The 18,972-nt window shown below is 33.9% G+C and overlaps 1 protein-coding gene across 1 annotated transcript; it reads right to left on the bottom strand.

Moving 5' to 3' along the window:
• Positions 1–23: 23 nt before the first annotated feature.
• LOC149420339 (4-vinylanisole receptor-like) lies at positions 24–18,308 on the bottom strand. The gene is made up of 8 exons (XM_089636341.1): positions 18,173–18,308; positions 16,579–16,795; positions 15,217–15,339; positions 14,900–15,074; positions 9,796–9,981; positions 6,994–7,101; positions 4,125–4,280; positions 24–2,601 (listed from the first exon to the last, which is right to left on the bottom strand). Exons 1-8 carry the CDS (start codon positions 18,306–18,308, stop codon positions 2,548–2,550), a joined length of 1,155 nt encoding a protein of 384 aa, XP_089492467.1. The 3' UTR covers positions 24–2,547.
• Between the last annotated feature and the right edge of the window lie 664 nt (positions 18,309–18,972).

Raw genomic sequence — 18,972 nt, 5'->3', positions numbered from 1 at the left:
TAGGTTGACAGACAGAGGGAGAAGGTATATAATTAGACAGAGACAACATTATTTGAAAGAGATACAATGGATAATCAATAAGTGGAAGGGAGACAACAATATACATGTAATTACAAGTAAATTTACAAACAATTAGTGGTAATAGATTATAAAGGTTTTTTAAATTATCATAGAAATTAAACCCAATAATAATAGTGGGTACTAATTAAACAATTTTTATAGATGCGTCATATAATAAAGTAAAATTTTTGACAAAAAACCTTAAAGTCCCTAAGTTATATGGAGTTCTAAAAATACATAAAACGGACACCCCCATTAGACCAATTGTTGCATATTGTGAGTCGCCAAATTTTAAAATAGCATCTTTTATCACTAATGTGTTTAATAATTCCAAAGTGTTTTCCCCCAAATACACTATTAAAAACTCATTAGAGCTAATTAATGAGTTAAATGACCTAGTAATTCCGAGTAACAGTAAATTAGTTTCTTTTGATGTAGTCAACTTGTTCCCGAATATCCCAATAACTGAAAGCAAATCTCTAATTAGTATTAAATGAAATTATTAAATTATTATAATTATTTACTTAATAATTCCAAATTGCCACGAGATTTTACTAATGATCTCCCTCGTCTAATGTATGTTTAAACCAAAATTATTTTAAATTCAACGACACTATCTATCAACAAAAGACGGGACTAGCAATGGGGTCTCCGATATCTCCCTTGGTTGCTGATATATTTATGGATAATCTAGAAAATAACATTTTTCTTGTAAATCCCCCCTCTTAGAAAACGTACTTATATGGAAAAGATACGTCGATGATATAATTTGCATTTGGTCGGGTACGGATCGACAACTCAATGCCTTCCTCAAACTGATAAATTCTTTTCACACCCAAATACAGTTCACCTTAGAAATTGGCATTAATTCCTCCTTAAATTTTCTCGACCTCACACTCTCTTTGGTGAACAATAAAATTGATTTCAATATATATCGAAAACCAACCTACACAGACATAACTATCCACAATACATCTAACCATCCAATCTCTCATAAACACTCGGCATTTCATTCAATGGTTAATAGATTAGTTTCCGTACCACTGTCTAGCACTAATTTTACAAATGAATTATCTCTTATTAAATAAATAGCGTCGAATAATGGCTATGATCCAAACTTAATTAATAAAATCCTAAATAAGAAACAAAAACAAATATCGACAAATACATTCCTTTACAAAATTACTCCGATAAACAATGACACCCAAAACTATCACTGGCGTAGGATTCTATTCATAAATAATTTTTCTAACCTAAGTGTTAAGAACCTTCCTTCAGATATAAAAACAGCTTTCTATACAAACAATAACATCGGAAGATTTTTAATTAATACTAAAGATAAAGATGATCAGTTAAGCCATTCGGGTATTAATAAACTAAAATGCAATGTTTGTCCTGCTTTCTACATAGGGAAAACAGCACAAAATGCCAATGTCAGAATAAAAGAACACTTACGATGTTTAAATGGCAAGGGTTTCTCTAAATTCGCAAACCACAGATTAATCTCAACAGATCACACATTTAATAAAATCTCAGGCACTTCCATGTTACATAAAAACAGTTTAGGTATTAAATTAGACAATTTAGAAGCTTTAGAAATTTGGAAATCATTAAATACAAATATGTCGGAATTTTTACTTAATAACCAAATTAATTTATCTAAACAAAAAAATACACCCCATAGCCCAATCTTTAACTTGTTTCCGACTATTCATCTCAGCCCATGATACTATATATTGTTGTTCTGAGATGTTTAATTAATACCCACTATTATTATTGTGTTTAATTTCTATGATAATGTATAAAACCTATATAATCTATTACCATTAATTGTTTGTAAATTTACTTGTAATTACATGTATATTATTGTCTCCCTTCCACTTATTGATTAACCATTGCATCTCTTTCAAATAATGTTGTCTCTGTCTAATTATATTCTTTCTCCCTCTGTCTGTCAACCTATATATTATAACCAACAACTCTGTCTTAGTATTTAGTTATTATTATATCCTGATGAAGCTTGGTTGAAGCGAAACCGGTCGATGTGTTAAATAATATATATTCGTGGTTAAATACAAAGTGTTTGTTTTATTTGTAAAAAACTTTATTTTGTTCACCTTTTGAATGGGACTTTTGTTACAAACAAATAAAAAAATGGCATGTTTGTATATGTTATTTTATTTTGTGCAATATTATATTTTATACACAGATCAAAAGTACATATGTACTTACTCATACATTATAATAAAACTTATTTTTATTAATATAATTTATTAATGCATATAATATTTGATACAAAGAAAGATTATTCAAAAAAAAATATTATTTCACTTGGTGATATTTGTAAAGTGTACTATAATATTTCTACTTTTTTTGAAATTTTACGCACACTTGCGAAAATTTGTCAAAAGTCTAAATCTACTAATGCAAATTTTAAGAATTTTTATTATATTCTTGATTTTTGAAAGATTTTTTTGAATCTGCTATTTAATTGTCCATATTTTTTAGTAAAGTAAATAATGAGTAGGATGCTTTAATTATCTGAAAAGTTAAAAGAAATAAATTTATTTATTATAATAGTTTTAAATATTTCGATAGTATTATTTCTTTATTTAAAAAATGTATCTGTAAATTATTGGATTACTTGGTTTGGCCGCTAGCTTTGTTAGACTGAAATGGATTAATATGATATTTGGAATGTTAAAATATGCTGTACTTAATATTTAAATTATAACTTAACGGTAAACATGATGTACGTTATAATCTACGCGTTCATAGATGACGTAAATTTAATTATTTTATGAAAATAAACTTTTTGCGAGTTATGCTTTAAAATTTTATGACAAATTATTTGTTTGCCTGTACATACGCAAAATGAATATGAATAAATAGCTTTGTCCGAATAAAAACTCGATTCTTTCAAGAAAGGCATACAAATACAATATTGGATTGGATCACAGATACAATATTGTATAGGCGTTCCTTTTGTAAAGGAATTGAGTTTGTATACGAGCGCAAATAATTTGTCTTAATGTTTTAAAGCATAACTTGCGAAACTTGTATTTCCATTGAAGAATTAAATTTACAGCATCTATGAACGCATAGATTATAACATACATTACGTTTATACGTAACTGCCGGCAGACAGTAAAAAAAAGAACCATTGAACATTTGAACTAAGTTTTAACACATTGATGGACATTTGCCGGCAAACAGGTTTGTGAGACACATGCTGTATTTTGTATAAAAGGAAAAAAAATATGTATTTTCTGAAGTCAATGAAATTCAGTAATAAAAAAAGAAACCGCTTATCGTAATTACGCGTGACTCTCTCAAGTATAAAAGTGTTTGCACTGTGACACAAATCACCAAGCTAATATTACTACAATACAAAACTTGACTTCCCAGTCCTCTGTTTCGTATTGACTTCGTGACCAAAAGGCATACATATACATTATGTCATATCACATCTTTAATGTGTCCGTGAATGTGTTGAATAGCGACTAGTGGCAGCTCGTGACTTTTGGGTGTTCTAGAGTGCTAATGTCATAACAAAACAATAACAGTCAATAACAAAAAATGCCATCATTGATGTTGCTGTAGCTGAGAATTAAAAATAGTTTTCAGATATAACAACATCAATAATGCCATTTTTTGTAATATTAACATTCTAGTACACCCAAAAGTCACGAGCCGCCACTGGTAGCAACACCTCCAACCGTATAACTAATTATGTTATGTCTGGTTTAATTATTTGGAAGTCAAATGGATGTATGCTCCACAGCTCATGTTGGAAATCGCATTGCGAGTTGAAAATAGCTGCATTGATTGACTGTCCATTTTATAATTAACAAATCTCTATAAAATGAAATAAAGCAATAAAAGTTTTTACTCTAACCATCCTGTTGATAGCTCCGTCGTAACCTCTCCCTCACTCTCTTAAAAGAAACACGTAGCAAAAAGAGAGCTTAGAATGGAGTTCTCGGCAGCAGGACTATATGAATTTGAACAAATGAACATGTTCTCCCACGCTAATTTATCAATTCATCTTCAACTTAATTTACCTTCATGAATGTCTGCACAGAAAGGCTGAAAAACCCGTAAGCGGTAAGTTGCAACGGTCGAATGGACTGATTCATTAGAGTCCTCAAATCTTTTTTAAAAAGTGGCGTACATTTATACCACATGCAGGTGTATGCGGAAAAATTGATGTCTTCACTCTGGAATAAAAGAATCCACTTAAAATACAGGATGTAAGAAATACAAAGTATTTACAGTCCTAGGTCACTAGGTATCCCTGTTACGAGGCAGACTGTAGGTTGTTGTATTGGTGTTACATCATGATTTCCTTACATTATTAATTTGTACATTTTCAAAACTATCAACAAAGATACATTTTTATTGTATGGTCATACAGTCGATTCTGCTTAATTGGGACACATCAAGTCCAAACATTTTGTCTCAAATAAGCGGATGTCCCAAATAAGCGGCTGTCCCAAATAAGCAGCTGTCCCAAATAAGCGGCTGTCCCAAATAAGCGAAGTTCAGGGTAGGTAGGTAGGTAAATTTTTTTATTTATATTTATATTTATTGACTTTTTTTTATACGTATACATATATTACATTTATTCGAGTTCTCTCGAATGTATTTTAAATATTAATAAATTTATAAAAAAAAGTATTTACTCATAGAAAAATAATTACAGTAGAACCCCGTTAATTCGAACCCCGATAATTCGAAAAAACGCGCAATTCGAAATTTTCGCAAAAAAAATTTCCGCTGAAAAATTTTTTCATACAAAATTTTTTTTAATTCGAAATTCGTTAATTCGTAATTCGAAATTTATTTTTGTCCGCGCACGAAAATTTGTTCGTGTAATTCGAAAAAATTTGATTTTTGCGAAAATAAATCGTAATATTTCGTAAATCTGAATCTAAAAGTCAGCCGTGGCGGTAAAACGCCGAAAAATGTATTTTTACGTGGTTATACATCGTCCTAATTAGTATTATTATTTTGTAAATCTGAATCGATTTACACTGCAATGTCATATTTTTTCAAATTTATTTCGAATATCCGAGTTTAAAGGGCCGAGAAAATACCTTTTACGCGGATATATGTCGTAGTTTTACGAGTTTACGCCAAATATCTGAATTTAAAGGGTCGGCCGCGACGAAACTCGGCCGCGTAATTTCGATTTACGCGTAAATATATCGTATTTCATCATCGCGACGGAAATCGGGCGCGAAATTTCAATTTACGCGGAAATATATCGTATTTTTACTAACTTTACTTCGAATATCCGAGTTGAAAAAATACGGCGCGACGGAAATCGGCCGAAAAATTTCGATCCATGTCGAAATACGACATATTTTTACGAATTTACTTCAAATATCTGAACTTAAAAGGCCGGCCGCGACGAAAAACTGCCGACAAAATTCGATTTACGCGGAAATATATCATATTTTTACGAATTTATTTCGAATATCTGAATTTGAAGAGCTGGCCGCGACGGACTACGGCCGCGAATTCTCGTTTTACGCGGAAATATATCGTATTTTTACGAATTCAAATTCAGATATTTGAAATAAAGAGCCGGCCGCGACAGAAAATTACCGCGAAATCTCGATTTACGCGGAAATATATCGTATTTTTACGAATATCTCAATTTAAAGGGTAGGCCGCGACCGAAATCGGCAGCGAAATCTCGATTTACGCGTAAATATATAGCATTTTTGTGAATTTATTTCGAATATCTGAATTTGAAGAGCCGGCCGCGACGGAATACGGCCGCGAATCCTCGTTTTACGCGGAAATATGTCGTATTTTTACGAATTCAAATTCAGATATTTGAAATAAAGGGCCGGCCGCGACGGAAAATTACCGCGAAATCTCGATTTACGTGGAAATATATCGTATTTTTACGAATATCTCAATTTAAAGGGTAGGCCGCGACCGAAATCAGCAGCAAAATCTCGATTTTCGCGTAAATATATAGCATTTTTACGAATTTATTGCGAATATCTGAATTTAAAGGGCCGCCCGCTACGGTAATTGACCGCGAAAATAAAGAAATAATTGGTATTAATACGAATTTACAACTAAAATACCACCCGGATTTGAAGAGGCGGCCGAGAAAATCGATTTTCGGCGTATTTTTTTTGTTTTTTTTTTTTCATAAAATTTCGAATTACGTGGGAATTCGTTAATTCGAAATTTGATTTTTGATGTCCGCTGGATTTCGAATTAACGAGGTTCTACTGTATATTCTAACTATAGTTACGTATTTATGAATAAAAAAAATAAAATGATCAAAGATAGGTACTAATAATAAAATAATTATCATGGACCAACAATTACATGTTATAATAATAATAACCTCGAAAATGGCTACTTACACGAGCGGCAGTATATTGAGAACTGAACAACTTTACGTTGACGAATGTCGGTGGACATCGAACAACATAGCGAAGTCTTCCGAATTACTGCTGAATGACCTCGAAACTGCCGCGCCGCCCACCGAATGCCAACCCTTCTTAACTAAAATCTGTTTACTGAGACATGTTTTAATAATAATAATAATTGGATGACTTGTATAGCGCCGTTTTTGTGCAAAATCACCTCAAGGGCGCTTTTACATCGACTTCAGATCGGAATATGTCCCCATTAAATGGAATTGTGTCCCAGATAACCGAAGTAAATTAGTATCAGTTTCTTTATTTGGTTTCCGTTTCTTTGGTTTTGTCCCCATTAAATGGAATCGTGGACAGATAACCCAAGTAAATTAGTATTAGTTTCTTTATTTGGTTTCCGTTCCTTCGGTTTTGTCCCAAATAACCGGCTGTCCCAATAAACCGGTGTATCAATTAACCGGAATCGACTGTATTGATTTTAATTTTAATTTTTTATAATCATTTTATATATATAAAGACTCGCCTGTACAATGACTTCATTTCCATGCCAGCAATATATAAATACTTGGTACAGCATGACACTTAAATATAACCCCATTCCAAATAACTCCACCGCATTTCCACCAATTTGCTAAAAATGTGATTAAACAGATTACACTTGGTTAGATGTGTTAATCTAAATTATATTGGAATGATGACTCCATAAAAATAATTACGCAGTGTCCGGAAAATAGTGGTACAAGCAGAAAACTGATGAATCTTCATATAGAATGCAAAAATGTTTTTTTTCGGCAACTGATGGTTTAAAAGCTTTTAAAGCCGGGTCTATGCTTGAACAAATTTTTAAAGACAATAAAAAGCTAAGAGTAAATCCGTAGTGACCATTTTTTTTCAAATTTGATTTATCAACTTCAGAATCCATTTATTTGAAGGAAAGCTAAAATCAAAAAGTGTTATACCACCAGAGATGTGCAAAATGGGTATCCAAAACCATTTGAAATGCAAAATGGAAATGGGTCAAAACTTTTCCATTTGAAAATGCAAAATGGTTTTTAGAAAAGCATTTCAAATGCAAAATGCAAAATACCTATTTTCAAAATGCATTGAAAATGCAAAATGGTTTCTCAGGTCAAACAATCAAAATAATTATAGAATTTTTAAACAATTTTGTCATTTAATAATGGACATCAATGTAGAACAAACATGTTACATGATGGTAAATCCAAAAACACCACTACAGATAATGAAACCACAAAAAATTTGCGCAGGATTAATGTTGCCAACGTAAGAACATAGAGACTGCTATCTAACATTTAATATTACAGCGTCATGGCCCCATGTTCTGTATTTGAATCAGTAGTTTTTGTAATGATATCACTCAATTGCCAGGGCTCCTACCAGGGAGCAACTTGACAAATGTAAATTATCTCTCATAAAAGGTTGAGGACCGACTTATATTTGGGGCTTATGAAAAAAAGATGAGTGGAGATAGTAGGAAAAATGTTGCAAAAAAAGCATTTAAAATGGAAAATGCATTGAGAAAAGCATTTAAAATGCAAAATGCAAAATGGTTTTTAGAAAAGCATTTAAAATGCAAAATGGAAAATACCCATTTTGCATTTTGCATTTCCATTTGAAATGGATTTTTTTTTTTTTTTTTTTTTATATTTACTCCACACAGGAGGCCCTGAAGAAAATAATTTCCCTCAGGGCCTATGTCATCTTTGGGGATGCTGTGTGGAGGGTCTTTTTGTGGAGAGGAAGGAGTGAACATGGGTCTTTAAGAGTCCCATGTTGTAGGAGGGAGGAAACACAGAGGCCGGCAGTTCGTTCCACAGCCGAGCTGTTGAACTTAAGAACGAATCGTAGAAGCGACCCGTTCTCATGTGACAAGTGTCAACTGTGTACAAATGTTGGGCGCGCGTTTGGCGTGTATCCCGACTACGCACCGGTGCCGAAGGGATCAATGACGCTAGTTCCTCAGAGCATCTTCCATTGTAATACCGATAGAACAAGGACAGCATACCTACCTGACGCCTGTGCTCTAAAGATTGCAGTCCGTTTGTTAAGATTGGGGAATCTATCAAACGGACCGCCCGTTTCTGCACAGAGTCAAGGGTTTAAATATTTGAAATAAAGCACATCTCTGTATACCACCATATATACTCCAAATGTGATGTAGATTCACATTTCCTACTTGTATCACTAGTTTCCTGACACCATGTGTATGTAGATGAACAAGTTTTTTTAATAGTTTGCATAATATTATCGAGAACCTTCATTGGGCATTCTATTGATAAATAGACTAATAGAAAACATAATATTATGAATTTTTATTAATTGTCATCATAGGTGCTACGAGCCTTTGGTAGAGGCCTGGCCATCTGTAGAAAATGCCTCCACTTCTCCTGCCTTGGTTGGTGACCTGATCTGAATATCCAGGTACATCTACCCCATCTCCTCCCCCTCCTCGCTCCCTTCATACCCCGATTGGGGATGCCATAGTTCCACTGACTACGGACAATTGGGGGCAGTCAGGACTCTTGTGCAGTATTGACATAAAAAACAACCCTACTTTTACACTTCTACATTTCAACAATTTTTTTAGTTCAAAAGTATCTTCATAAACAAACTGCTCATATAAATATGTTTCATGTATTCTTAACCCTTAAATGCATACTGTTGCAAAACTGCAACATACCCTTCAAACCACCTTTAACTCTTTGGTGTATACTTAATGTATGCCGTTTTAGAATTATCAAGTTCACGGTAATATATTTTATCGAGTGGCATCACCTTTTTTTTCTTTCGCGACTGTTAAATGTCACTTTTTCTGTTAAAAGTCAAGATTCTCGAAAATTGGTTGGAGGTTAGAATTACAGTTTTGTTTTGCTGTTATTATTTTGATTTTCTTAGGTAAGTAGATACAATAATACAATACTTATATGTAAAAACTCGTATTTTTCCGGTACACTTATTAGTTTTGAGAAATTTTTTTAGGTTTTTTTATTTTTTTTTCATACGTAAATTGTTCATATTAATTTTTACTAAATACATGGTGTTGTAAACGTGCAAAAATTTTTTTTTAATCAAATATCATTAAAAAATTACAAAAAAATAAAATTCTTTATATTTCCTTGCATATGCATGTAAATATCTACAAAATATTTTTTTTCCAGAAAAATAAATAAATCATGCATTTGGGTTAAATTTAAAAAAAATTAAAAAAAGTGACAATAATTGTACAAAGCTGATGAAGTTAATTGAAATATTTTTGAAATTAGACATTGCAAATCAATGTTAACTTGATACTTTAAATAGGTACCTCAGCAATCTGAAAGGCCGTCACGCAGATAATGAATAGAGACACGGTGAGCTGCACAAATATGGTGAAGCTGAAGCACTCTTCCATCTGATCCCTCAGGGAGAGTATCTGCTGGTGGTGAACTACACAAGATACAAGTCTCTGGTAGGTGACTTCATTTGGGTACAAGTAATCATCCGATGCTTCCTGAAATAAATATCTCATTAGTTTTTAGCAAGGGTCCCCCCCATCGGCTTTAGTATTGCGTGGGAAAAAGAGAATAGTACTCGTAGATTACATTCCTGGAAAATACAACAATATTATTTTCACCATCTCTTTTATCAATGTGATGTGAATTTATTTGTAAGTATAGGTCCCAAAAACTCCCCCCCCTCTCTCTCTTTTCTCCCCCTCCTTCTCCATTCCCCTTGCACCCATAGGGTCGAACACCCCCACATATGAATGCTATAGCTACGCCCCTGGTTGTTAACCTTTTGAACTAGTTAATTTGCTCCGTTTTATCTATACCCGTACGCGGTACATATTTTCAAATACCTATGCACGCAATTAAATGTCAAATTATAGCATGCTGGCATGATTTATTGGACTATATAGACAGAACAGATTATTCTCCACAATATGAAAACAAATCCTCGTGTGTCAACACTTTTAGATGTTTATAAAAACAAAAACATAAAATTTCATACAAAGACGTACCGTATCTTTTGAATGTGGTCCCGCCATTCACTCGGCGTGTGTGTACTTAGGCCACTGCGTTGATAGACACAAGTGGGACACCATGATCACTTATCATTTTTAGTTATGAAAAGTTGTGAATGACATACTAGTACTAACGCCATCCGTTGATAAAAATGTAAGCTAAAGGACTAAAAGGCGCGAAGAGGCGCACTTGATTATCGATCTTTTTTTATGAAATACAATTTTTTTTGATAAATTCTTGTAGATGTCAGCATCGTGATAGTTCTACGAATGTCCAAGTGAACAAGAAATACATTTATGACGAAAGAGCGTTGGAATAATTCTGTACATTTACATATTAGTTGCAATGTGGCTGTATGAAAATTTACTGGCTTTTTGTACGAGTTTTGCACACTAGTTCATGAGATAATACATTCTATAAATGACTTTAGGTCCCTACTCAGATACTAACCAGTTAGCTTAGCTAAGTAAATATGCCATTTATGAACATGATTTTCTGAAGAGATGAGTTTTAAGCCTCGCTTTGAATTCTGTTTATCTTCTTTTTAAATCATGTGGCAGTTTGTGAGTAGTTTATATAAGGGCAGTTTTTTCCAGACTTTAGGTCCTGACACTCAGGATGTTGGAAGTCCACCCATTTCCAACATTCTAAGTGGAAAATCTGGCTCGCAACGCCTGAGTCGGAACTAACTATCATACTACCAACCGGTTGGTCGTGATATTTCAAAACATGTAGTTTTAACGGGTAATACTAAACTTAGTATTTAACACGGATAGAGCATGACAGGCAAGACAGAGAGGGTGGGCATAACACGGATAGGGAATGGACAGGCAAGACAGAGAGAGCGGGCGTATTAAATAATTACAATATCGAATCTGTTAAAGCTGAGATAGGGATAAACATAATTTCTCTGAATGTGTCAGTCTGCCAGTCTCTGTTAATCGACCGCTGATTAATGGAATGAGGATTGCAAACATTTTTTCTATGATAAAGATTGATATTTATATAGGGGAACTATTTTTAATTAAATTATCATTTGTGTGGTTACTACAGATCAGGGGAACCTGCAGCCAGCGAGGTTTTGGTGCGACCTGCGAGCACTTTAAGTGCGGCCTTCTGACCACAAAAAAAAAAATTGGTTGCAGATCCATTTTTGAGAAATTATTACAAAACCCAGAGAAAGGATATAGCACAGGTACTTACGTATGCACCTACATTATTAGAAAGCAGTTTAGACACAAATAAATAGGTGATCCAATATCCCCTTTCAATTTTATAATTAATTAATGTAATAAGTAATTATGAGTTTAATGGTAATTAAACTGGGGACTTGCTTACAGATAAAATTACAGTTCTGGATTCAGAAAGTAAAGATAAAATTACAGTTGTGGATCCATCTGCAGACGCATTTCGAAAGAAACAATTCTCGTGTATGAAGTGCAGTTATAACATTCTAGCTGCAGACTATGTGCTGGAGAAATCGGAGGAAACCATTTACGTGGTCTGGGTATATTTTTAATTAACCTTGGGAACTCGCACAAAAATTAACTCTTAAAGTTAAAACCAGCTTTGTGTTCAGAATGTTACGATAGAATTTCAGTTTTGGATTCATCTGCTGAAAACATTATCGTGTCCGAAGTGCATTTATAAAATCCAAGATGAAGACTGTGTACTGCATAAATCGGAGGAAACCATTTTCACGTGCTGGATGTAGTTTTAATCAAAGGTGTGGACTCGCAAAAAGATTCAATTAGTTAAAAGCAGTTTTGTCTTCCAAATGATGTGTTAAAATTCCAGTTGCACTTTCAATGCACATTTCAAAGGAAACTGTTGGCATGTTCCGAGTGGAGTTTAAATTCTAGTTTCACACAATTTGCTGCAAAATTCAGAGGAAAACCATTTGCTTGCTCCGCATTTAAAGATTATTTAAGCTCATGGACTTTTATGCAGAAATACTCTTAAATTTAAACCAGTCTTTTGTATTTTGAACGCAACTTAAGATTTGATTTGCGGACTTATCTGTAGACGTAACTCAAAGGAAACCATTATCGCGTTCTGAGTGCAATTATTTAGCCACTGTAGTACAAGTGCTAAATATGTGTTAATTTATTTTACTTTAGTTTTATTTTCAACTTAATACCACTTATTTAGATATACGCTTTTATATGGCAGACAGAGTATTGCACTCACCACCCTGTTCAGCTAAAATAAACAAACATTATTATTATTCATTTCTAGTAGTAGACTTATTTGTGAACATGACATTTGGTCACACACTTTGAATTTTTGCAGATGTGATACAAAAATAAAATAAAATTGGTACTTGATGGATTCCGACACCTCACCCCCCTCCACCAAGATCTAATTGCGGCCCGCGGGTGATTCTACAAACATCTTAGTGACCTCTGATATAGATAATCAATTAGGGTGATAATTTATTAATTATACAGGGTGTATCAGTACGTACCCGACAAATTTTAACCAGTGATTCCTGAGCATATATGAAGTAAAAAATGTTACTACCACTTTGCCCTTCGTAAACGTTTTTTTTAATAAAAAAATTATTAATCATAATTTTACCACATGTCACCACTGTTTTATCCTTTGTCAAAGTTTGAAAACCCATCTGGCAATATTTTATTCGAGTTTCGTTGAATAATGTACGTATGTACCTACATTGGCGCGCTTTTACAATCACAACGAAATGGCATGGCACCATTCGTCTCAATTTTAACTATTATTTTTTAGTGTGTACGAAAGAGCGAAGACGCTTTTCGACATACTTGCTAATAACAGCCGTTGAACACGAGAAGCAATGCCAATGACAGTGACGGAGTGTGGAAAATATTTTTTTTTGTTTTTAATTGAAAAAAAAAATGTTACCGGACAGCAAAGTGCTCTTAACATTTTTTATTCCAAATGTGCTAAGGAATAGCTGGTTAAAGTTTGTCGGGTACGTGCCGATACACCCTGTATATGAATACTATCCGTAGGTGAATGATGACTACGAGCAAAAACTAAAACTGCAGGTTACTACTGCAAAGATAAAGGTTTCATTTGATAAGCCTGAACAATCCAATAGGAAAAACCAATAAAAAAGAAAAGATATTTGTCGAAACGACAGAGAACCGTGACCTCTTTGCACTATCTCCAATGATTGAAGATTGGAACCAGTGTTGCCGACTGCCAAGATTGGACCCTGTTCGGCGAACATGGGCCAAGGATCGTACTTTTGTGACAAATACTATGATTAGATATCATTATTAATTTACCCCAAATATGTATATCCATCTCCCGCCGTAGTCGGGCAAAACGAATAAAGTTTTAAAAAAATATGCTATTTTAGTCATGTGAAAAATGAATATTGTCTTGGAATATCTTTTAATTTTATTTTTTAAAGGCTATGTTATATTAATGTCTATATAAATTTATATATTTCTTGTAAGATCGAATTTGTTTCTAATGCAAACTTATCCAAACATCTCCATCCTTCTTGCCCATCAGTCCCCTAGTTATTATATTACATTCACATAATAATGTTTTTTTTACAAATTGAGTCAGCGTGTGTTTTTTTAATTATATTATGACTCGTTACTGTCTACACAAATAGCTACAATCAGGCCACGAGAATGGTTAGCTTTTTCCACTCTGAATCCGAATGTGGCTTTGCTATTATTACTTTTTGAATGTGAATAGCTTGCTGTAGTCAGAACACAAGAATCATTAGTTTTTTCCATTCTGAATCCGAATGTGGTTTTGTCTATATGTATTACTTTTTGAATGTGAATAGCTTGCTGTAGTCAGAACACAAGAATCATTAGTTTTTTCCATTCTGAATCCGAATGTGGTTTTGTCTATATGTATTACTTTTTGAATGTGAATAGCTTGCTGTAGTCAGAACACAAGAATCATTAGTTTTTTCCATTCTGAATCCGAATGTGGTTTTGTCTATATGTATTACTTTTTGAATGTGAATAGCTTGCTATGTCAGAACACAAGAATGTTTTTCACTTCTGTGAATCCCAAAGTAAATTTTAAATCCGATTTTCGTGAAGATGAAAAACTACAGTCAGAACATAAGAATGATTTTTCTCTGCTGTGAAAACGATAGTTTTATTTTTTTATTATTATAGAATTATATGTACCTAACTACCTGCTAGGTAAATTTATCACTTAAAAATATATGCACAAATTGTGCGTTGAATATTTAGTAAGTTATAATTTGATGTGCTGTGGGTGAGAAAAGGTTGCGGAGCACCGCTATAAATAAACATTGGGGCCACCAATGCAAAAATCTTCTGAAAAAAACAAAAAATCATTCATAAGACCTCTTCCTCATCAACTGCTTGCAATGTGTCATTTTCCAGAAACTCCTTCGAATCATATTCCATCGTGAATGTCAACCGTTATTTGATTCAAGTTGTGCTTTAATAGCTGCAATTGGCAGCCTATTTGACTAATTAGGCTTGTGATTAGTGTGTCTATGATGACATTCGTTATTGCCAAATTGTATATCACAACTAACTGATGGATGTAGGTTAGTTCATATGCGGGCGAATAGCTTATACTGTAGGGGTACCTGGAAAATGAACAGAAATATTAAACATTAAGTAGGTTTTTACAATTATTTTACTTAAAAGTATTTTGCTTAGGTTGGAAAATTAAAAAAAAAAAACAATATTGATGAAGTTGTAAGTTTATTATCAAATATAGGTACTAACCACCCATTCAACGGAAGCGCTCCCTCCTGTTGAGAAAGAAACGGTCCAAGGGCCCACAAAAGTATTATGAAATGACAAATGGAAAGGTAAATGCCCAAAATGCCAACCGTGTTCCGGGCGTGCCTGAAATACCACAAATTATTTATATGCAAGCTTTATTGGTTCGGTACAGTTAACACGCGAAGAGGTACATTCACGTAGACACAAGATGAACGGCAGCGCGGATGTTTTCATACAAAACTTAATTTTGTCTTTGAGGCAAAAAAACTATATACATATATAACAAAAAATTGATTTACTCACAAATAATTGCCAAAGTTGTCTCTAAAATCATGAAAAATATAGTTATGTGTTAAATGGCCTAATGCGCTGTTCAGGGCTTTTTAAGTCCGTGGTATCCGTTGATTTCTTAGGTCATGTTTTTCAACCGAAAAGTAATTAAAACCCACTCTCACTATATATTTAAGAAAATAATGTTGTTGATTGAGTATTGGAGAGCATGAAAACGCATTTCTGCGAATAATGAACTCCAGGACTTTTTTTAATTTTTCATAATCAATAATATCCTACCGTTTAGCAAAGAGGGACTTTATCTTATACATAAGCGTTTTTGAGCGATGGTGAATACGAAAATATACTTTATCCTATGTATAGTGCTTCTGACAGCTTATGAGCAAGATAATGAAATCGCCCCCTAACTTAGTATATATCAGTATTTTATTTTTTTTTATTTTAGTTAATTTTAACAATTCAAATAATTTTCAAAGTTTTAATTTTTTGGGTCTCCCGAAAATGCGCCAAATATGTGGTTTATTTATGTGACGTCACCAGCAACAAAAAACGTACGTCATATTGTAACAGTCACTGTATTTTGTATGACGGCGGCGAGGGTCAAGACGTTTCTTATTCTCAAGTTCAATCGCTTTTAATATTGAAGAGCACTAGGTAAAACATTAGCATCTCGTAATTACAGTTATTGTACTCTACCAAAGTGCAAAAATAATTCCGTGACCGCTCCTGATAAACAATTTCAGTCTTACGAAACCTGCATTACTACGAAGAAAATTGTGCGACCGTTCCCAACTGTAGGGGTTGAGAAACGATGTACCTACATAGATAGAAGAGACAAAGGGTGAATTAGCAGGAGTGGTATACCTAAGTAGCGTCATAAGCAAAAAGATAGCCACGAAAAATCTATCAACGAAAGTTATGCGTTTGGTAAATATGTAGAACGCGTCGCTGTGCGTAAAAGCGATTTATAGTAGAGGCGAATGATGTAGGCTACACTTTTTATATAATATGTACTTACTAACAGTGGTTCTTACGAATAGTCTTATAAAGCAGGTTCACCCATCTACTTACCGGTCAACAAAATCCTGTTTTACTGAGTTATATTTGAAATTTAAGAGTTTTTCCGTATCGTGAATAATCTGTTGAAGTAGCGACTTTTTGGCCAAAATCATGAACACTTTGACCGCGTGCGTGAAGTTTGTCAGCAGAAGGAAGCAATCAGAAGTCATGAGGGGTATATTGCCCCAAACTACGACCAAGTCTACGGTTTGTATGGTTATAAAGAAAACTGAAAAAAAAGTTATCTATGTTTAATTTTCAATGTACTTATTGTCTTCAGGGCCGGTCCTGAGACAAAAGGCGACTAGTGCGATACATTTTTTTGCGCCCCTTGTCAAAACCAGTAGATGCCTAGGCAAGTGATCACTGTAATCAATAATATTCGGATGATTTGCATTTTTGTGTATCTCCGTTTTAACGATAAATAATCTCAAGGGCGATGTGTCAGGACTGTTAGGTGTTAGGTATTATCAGCGCCTTCACTTCATCATCCATTATATCAAGCCTTCAGCTCTTCTAAAATGTGAGACCTATCTTTCACTTTCACAATCAAGGAAGCTATCCTATGATCAGGACCGGGACCAGGACCATGTGCAGGTGCAATTGGAGCAGTCCGTTCCCGGCACCGACTTGCGAAGTCGCCAAGGAGCAGAGAAGCTAATAACAACACCTAAAAGCGCCCATCAGGTTCTCACTAGTGCCAGGCGCCGTGTGGCTCAGGGCCGACCCTACCGATGATATTGGGATATTACTACGGTCATCAAAGGATATAATAAAATAATTGCTAATATTGTTAGTGAACATTGAATATAAAATAAGTAGGTACGCAACACGACTCCAGTATCGTGGTTATAAAATAGTTCATTCTACAGGGTATTCAATAAGAGGTGTTATTTTGAATAGCCCGCTATTTCGGTAGATGTTACTTTTGAAGCTGTCATTTTTTGACATTCGACAAGTAGAAACTACGTCATATAAAAATGGAACGACACACGCTTCAACAACGCATTGAAATTATTAAAATTCACTTGAGTGAATCAAATGTAAATCATCTTGAGTGATGAGGCCCATTTCCACCTCGGTGGCTTCGTCAACAACCTAAATTGTCGCATCTGGGGCTCGGAAAACCCAAGAGTTATTGTTGAAAAGCCTCTCTATCTTCAACGTGACTGTTTGGTGCGGTTTATGGTCCGGCGGAGTCATTGGACCTTACTTTTTCGAAAATGAGGCAACAGTTACGGTGAATGGATTGCGCTATCGAGAGATGATTAATGATTTTTTATGGCCGGAATTGGATGGTATTGATCTGGAGAACGTTTACTTTCAACAAGACGGCGCTACGTGCCACACAAGCAACGAAACCATTGATCTTTTAGGATTGAATATCAAAATAACACCTCTTATTGGAAAACCCTGTATTTATTGGTATGTACAGCAATTTTCAAACCAGTTCAGAGAAGATTAACGCAATAATAGGTTTGAGGCCTTTTTGCATAAAAGTTAGTTAGGTACTTCCATAATCTATAAGTCTATGTATGTACTATGATCGATTTAAAATTAAATCACAGTCAAACATGTTAGTAATAAAAATGCTGGGACAGCTTACCTAACGTATTCACGAAGATGAACACAGTGAGCATCCGATACAGGATAACTTTCCATTTGCTGGTAAAATCTGGCTGCCAGAATCCTGAAAACTTCAGAAATTTAATGCACCAACTTATGACGTTATCGGCTTTCATCCTTTAGACGTTGTTTTGAAGTTAACTTCTCGCGAAAATCGAACCATTTATATGCAAGAAACAGCGTAGCACCACGAGGGCATATATTATTATTAATGTTTTCAGGAACCTTGAACTGATTTGTGTTTCTAGGGTCGTTCAAATGCTTCTCGTGATTTTTGATGGTTTATGTGTTTAAGATTTCATACTGTAGAAGATTTGAAGTAAGTTTTTTCGATTTTAGCAGTATAGCACCCTATAATACTTCCGACTCCAGTAAAATATTGGCAATATCAACAAGTCTGGCCGCTAGAGAACATTCCTTTCATTGGTGGTAAATTTTATTCTCATTTGTATTTTATAACAAGTTCTTGATTAAACCACGTGAAACGTATAATTATACATTTTAAAGGTCAATTCAGAAAAGCTGTGTCAGTTCAATGCGGCATTCCGTTCTTGTTGAAGTCGTAAATCATCTTCAAAGTTGATGCTCAAAACACGCTTTACAAAAATATATTTTGAATTATTGAATATATTATATATTGATGTATATTTATTTAAATTAAACATACGAATATTTTTTGTAAAATTTCTCACAATTAGGTATATTAGTAATTTATTATCTTTCTAAACCACCAAAGACAGAGTTAATAGCCGCTTTAATATTTTTTTATGTTTGAGCAAA

Source organism: Hesperophylax consimilis, chromosome 10, assembly GCF_061612785.1.
Source record: "Hesperophylax consimilis isolate HC1 chromosome 10, BYU_Hcon_1.0, whole genome shotgun sequence".
In the NCBI taxonomy this organism is placed as follows: Eukaryota; Metazoa; Arthropoda; class Insecta; order Trichoptera; family Limnephilidae; genus Hesperophylax; species Hesperophylax consimilis.
The sequence above is the reverse complement of the archived record's forward strand: the minus strand, read 5'-3'. Positions and strand labels throughout refer to the sequence as shown.

What these genes read in the sequence shown, in the direction of transcription:
- LOC149420339 (XM_089636341.1), bottom strand. Translation starts at nt 18,308, where the DNA reads ATGAAAGCCGATAACGTCATAAGTTGGTGCATTAAATTTCTGAAGTTT. An exon ending in CATCTTCGTGAATACGTTAG is followed by an intron (nt 16,796 to 18,172) that starts GTAAGCTGTCCC and finishes CTTTTTTTTCAG; the next exon opens with TTTTCTTTATAACCATACAA. An exon ending in CTGTGCAGACATTCATGAAG is followed by an intron (nt 2,602 to 4,124) that starts GTAAATTAAGTT and finishes TTAACTTTTCAG; the next exon opens with ATAATTAAAGCATCCTACTC.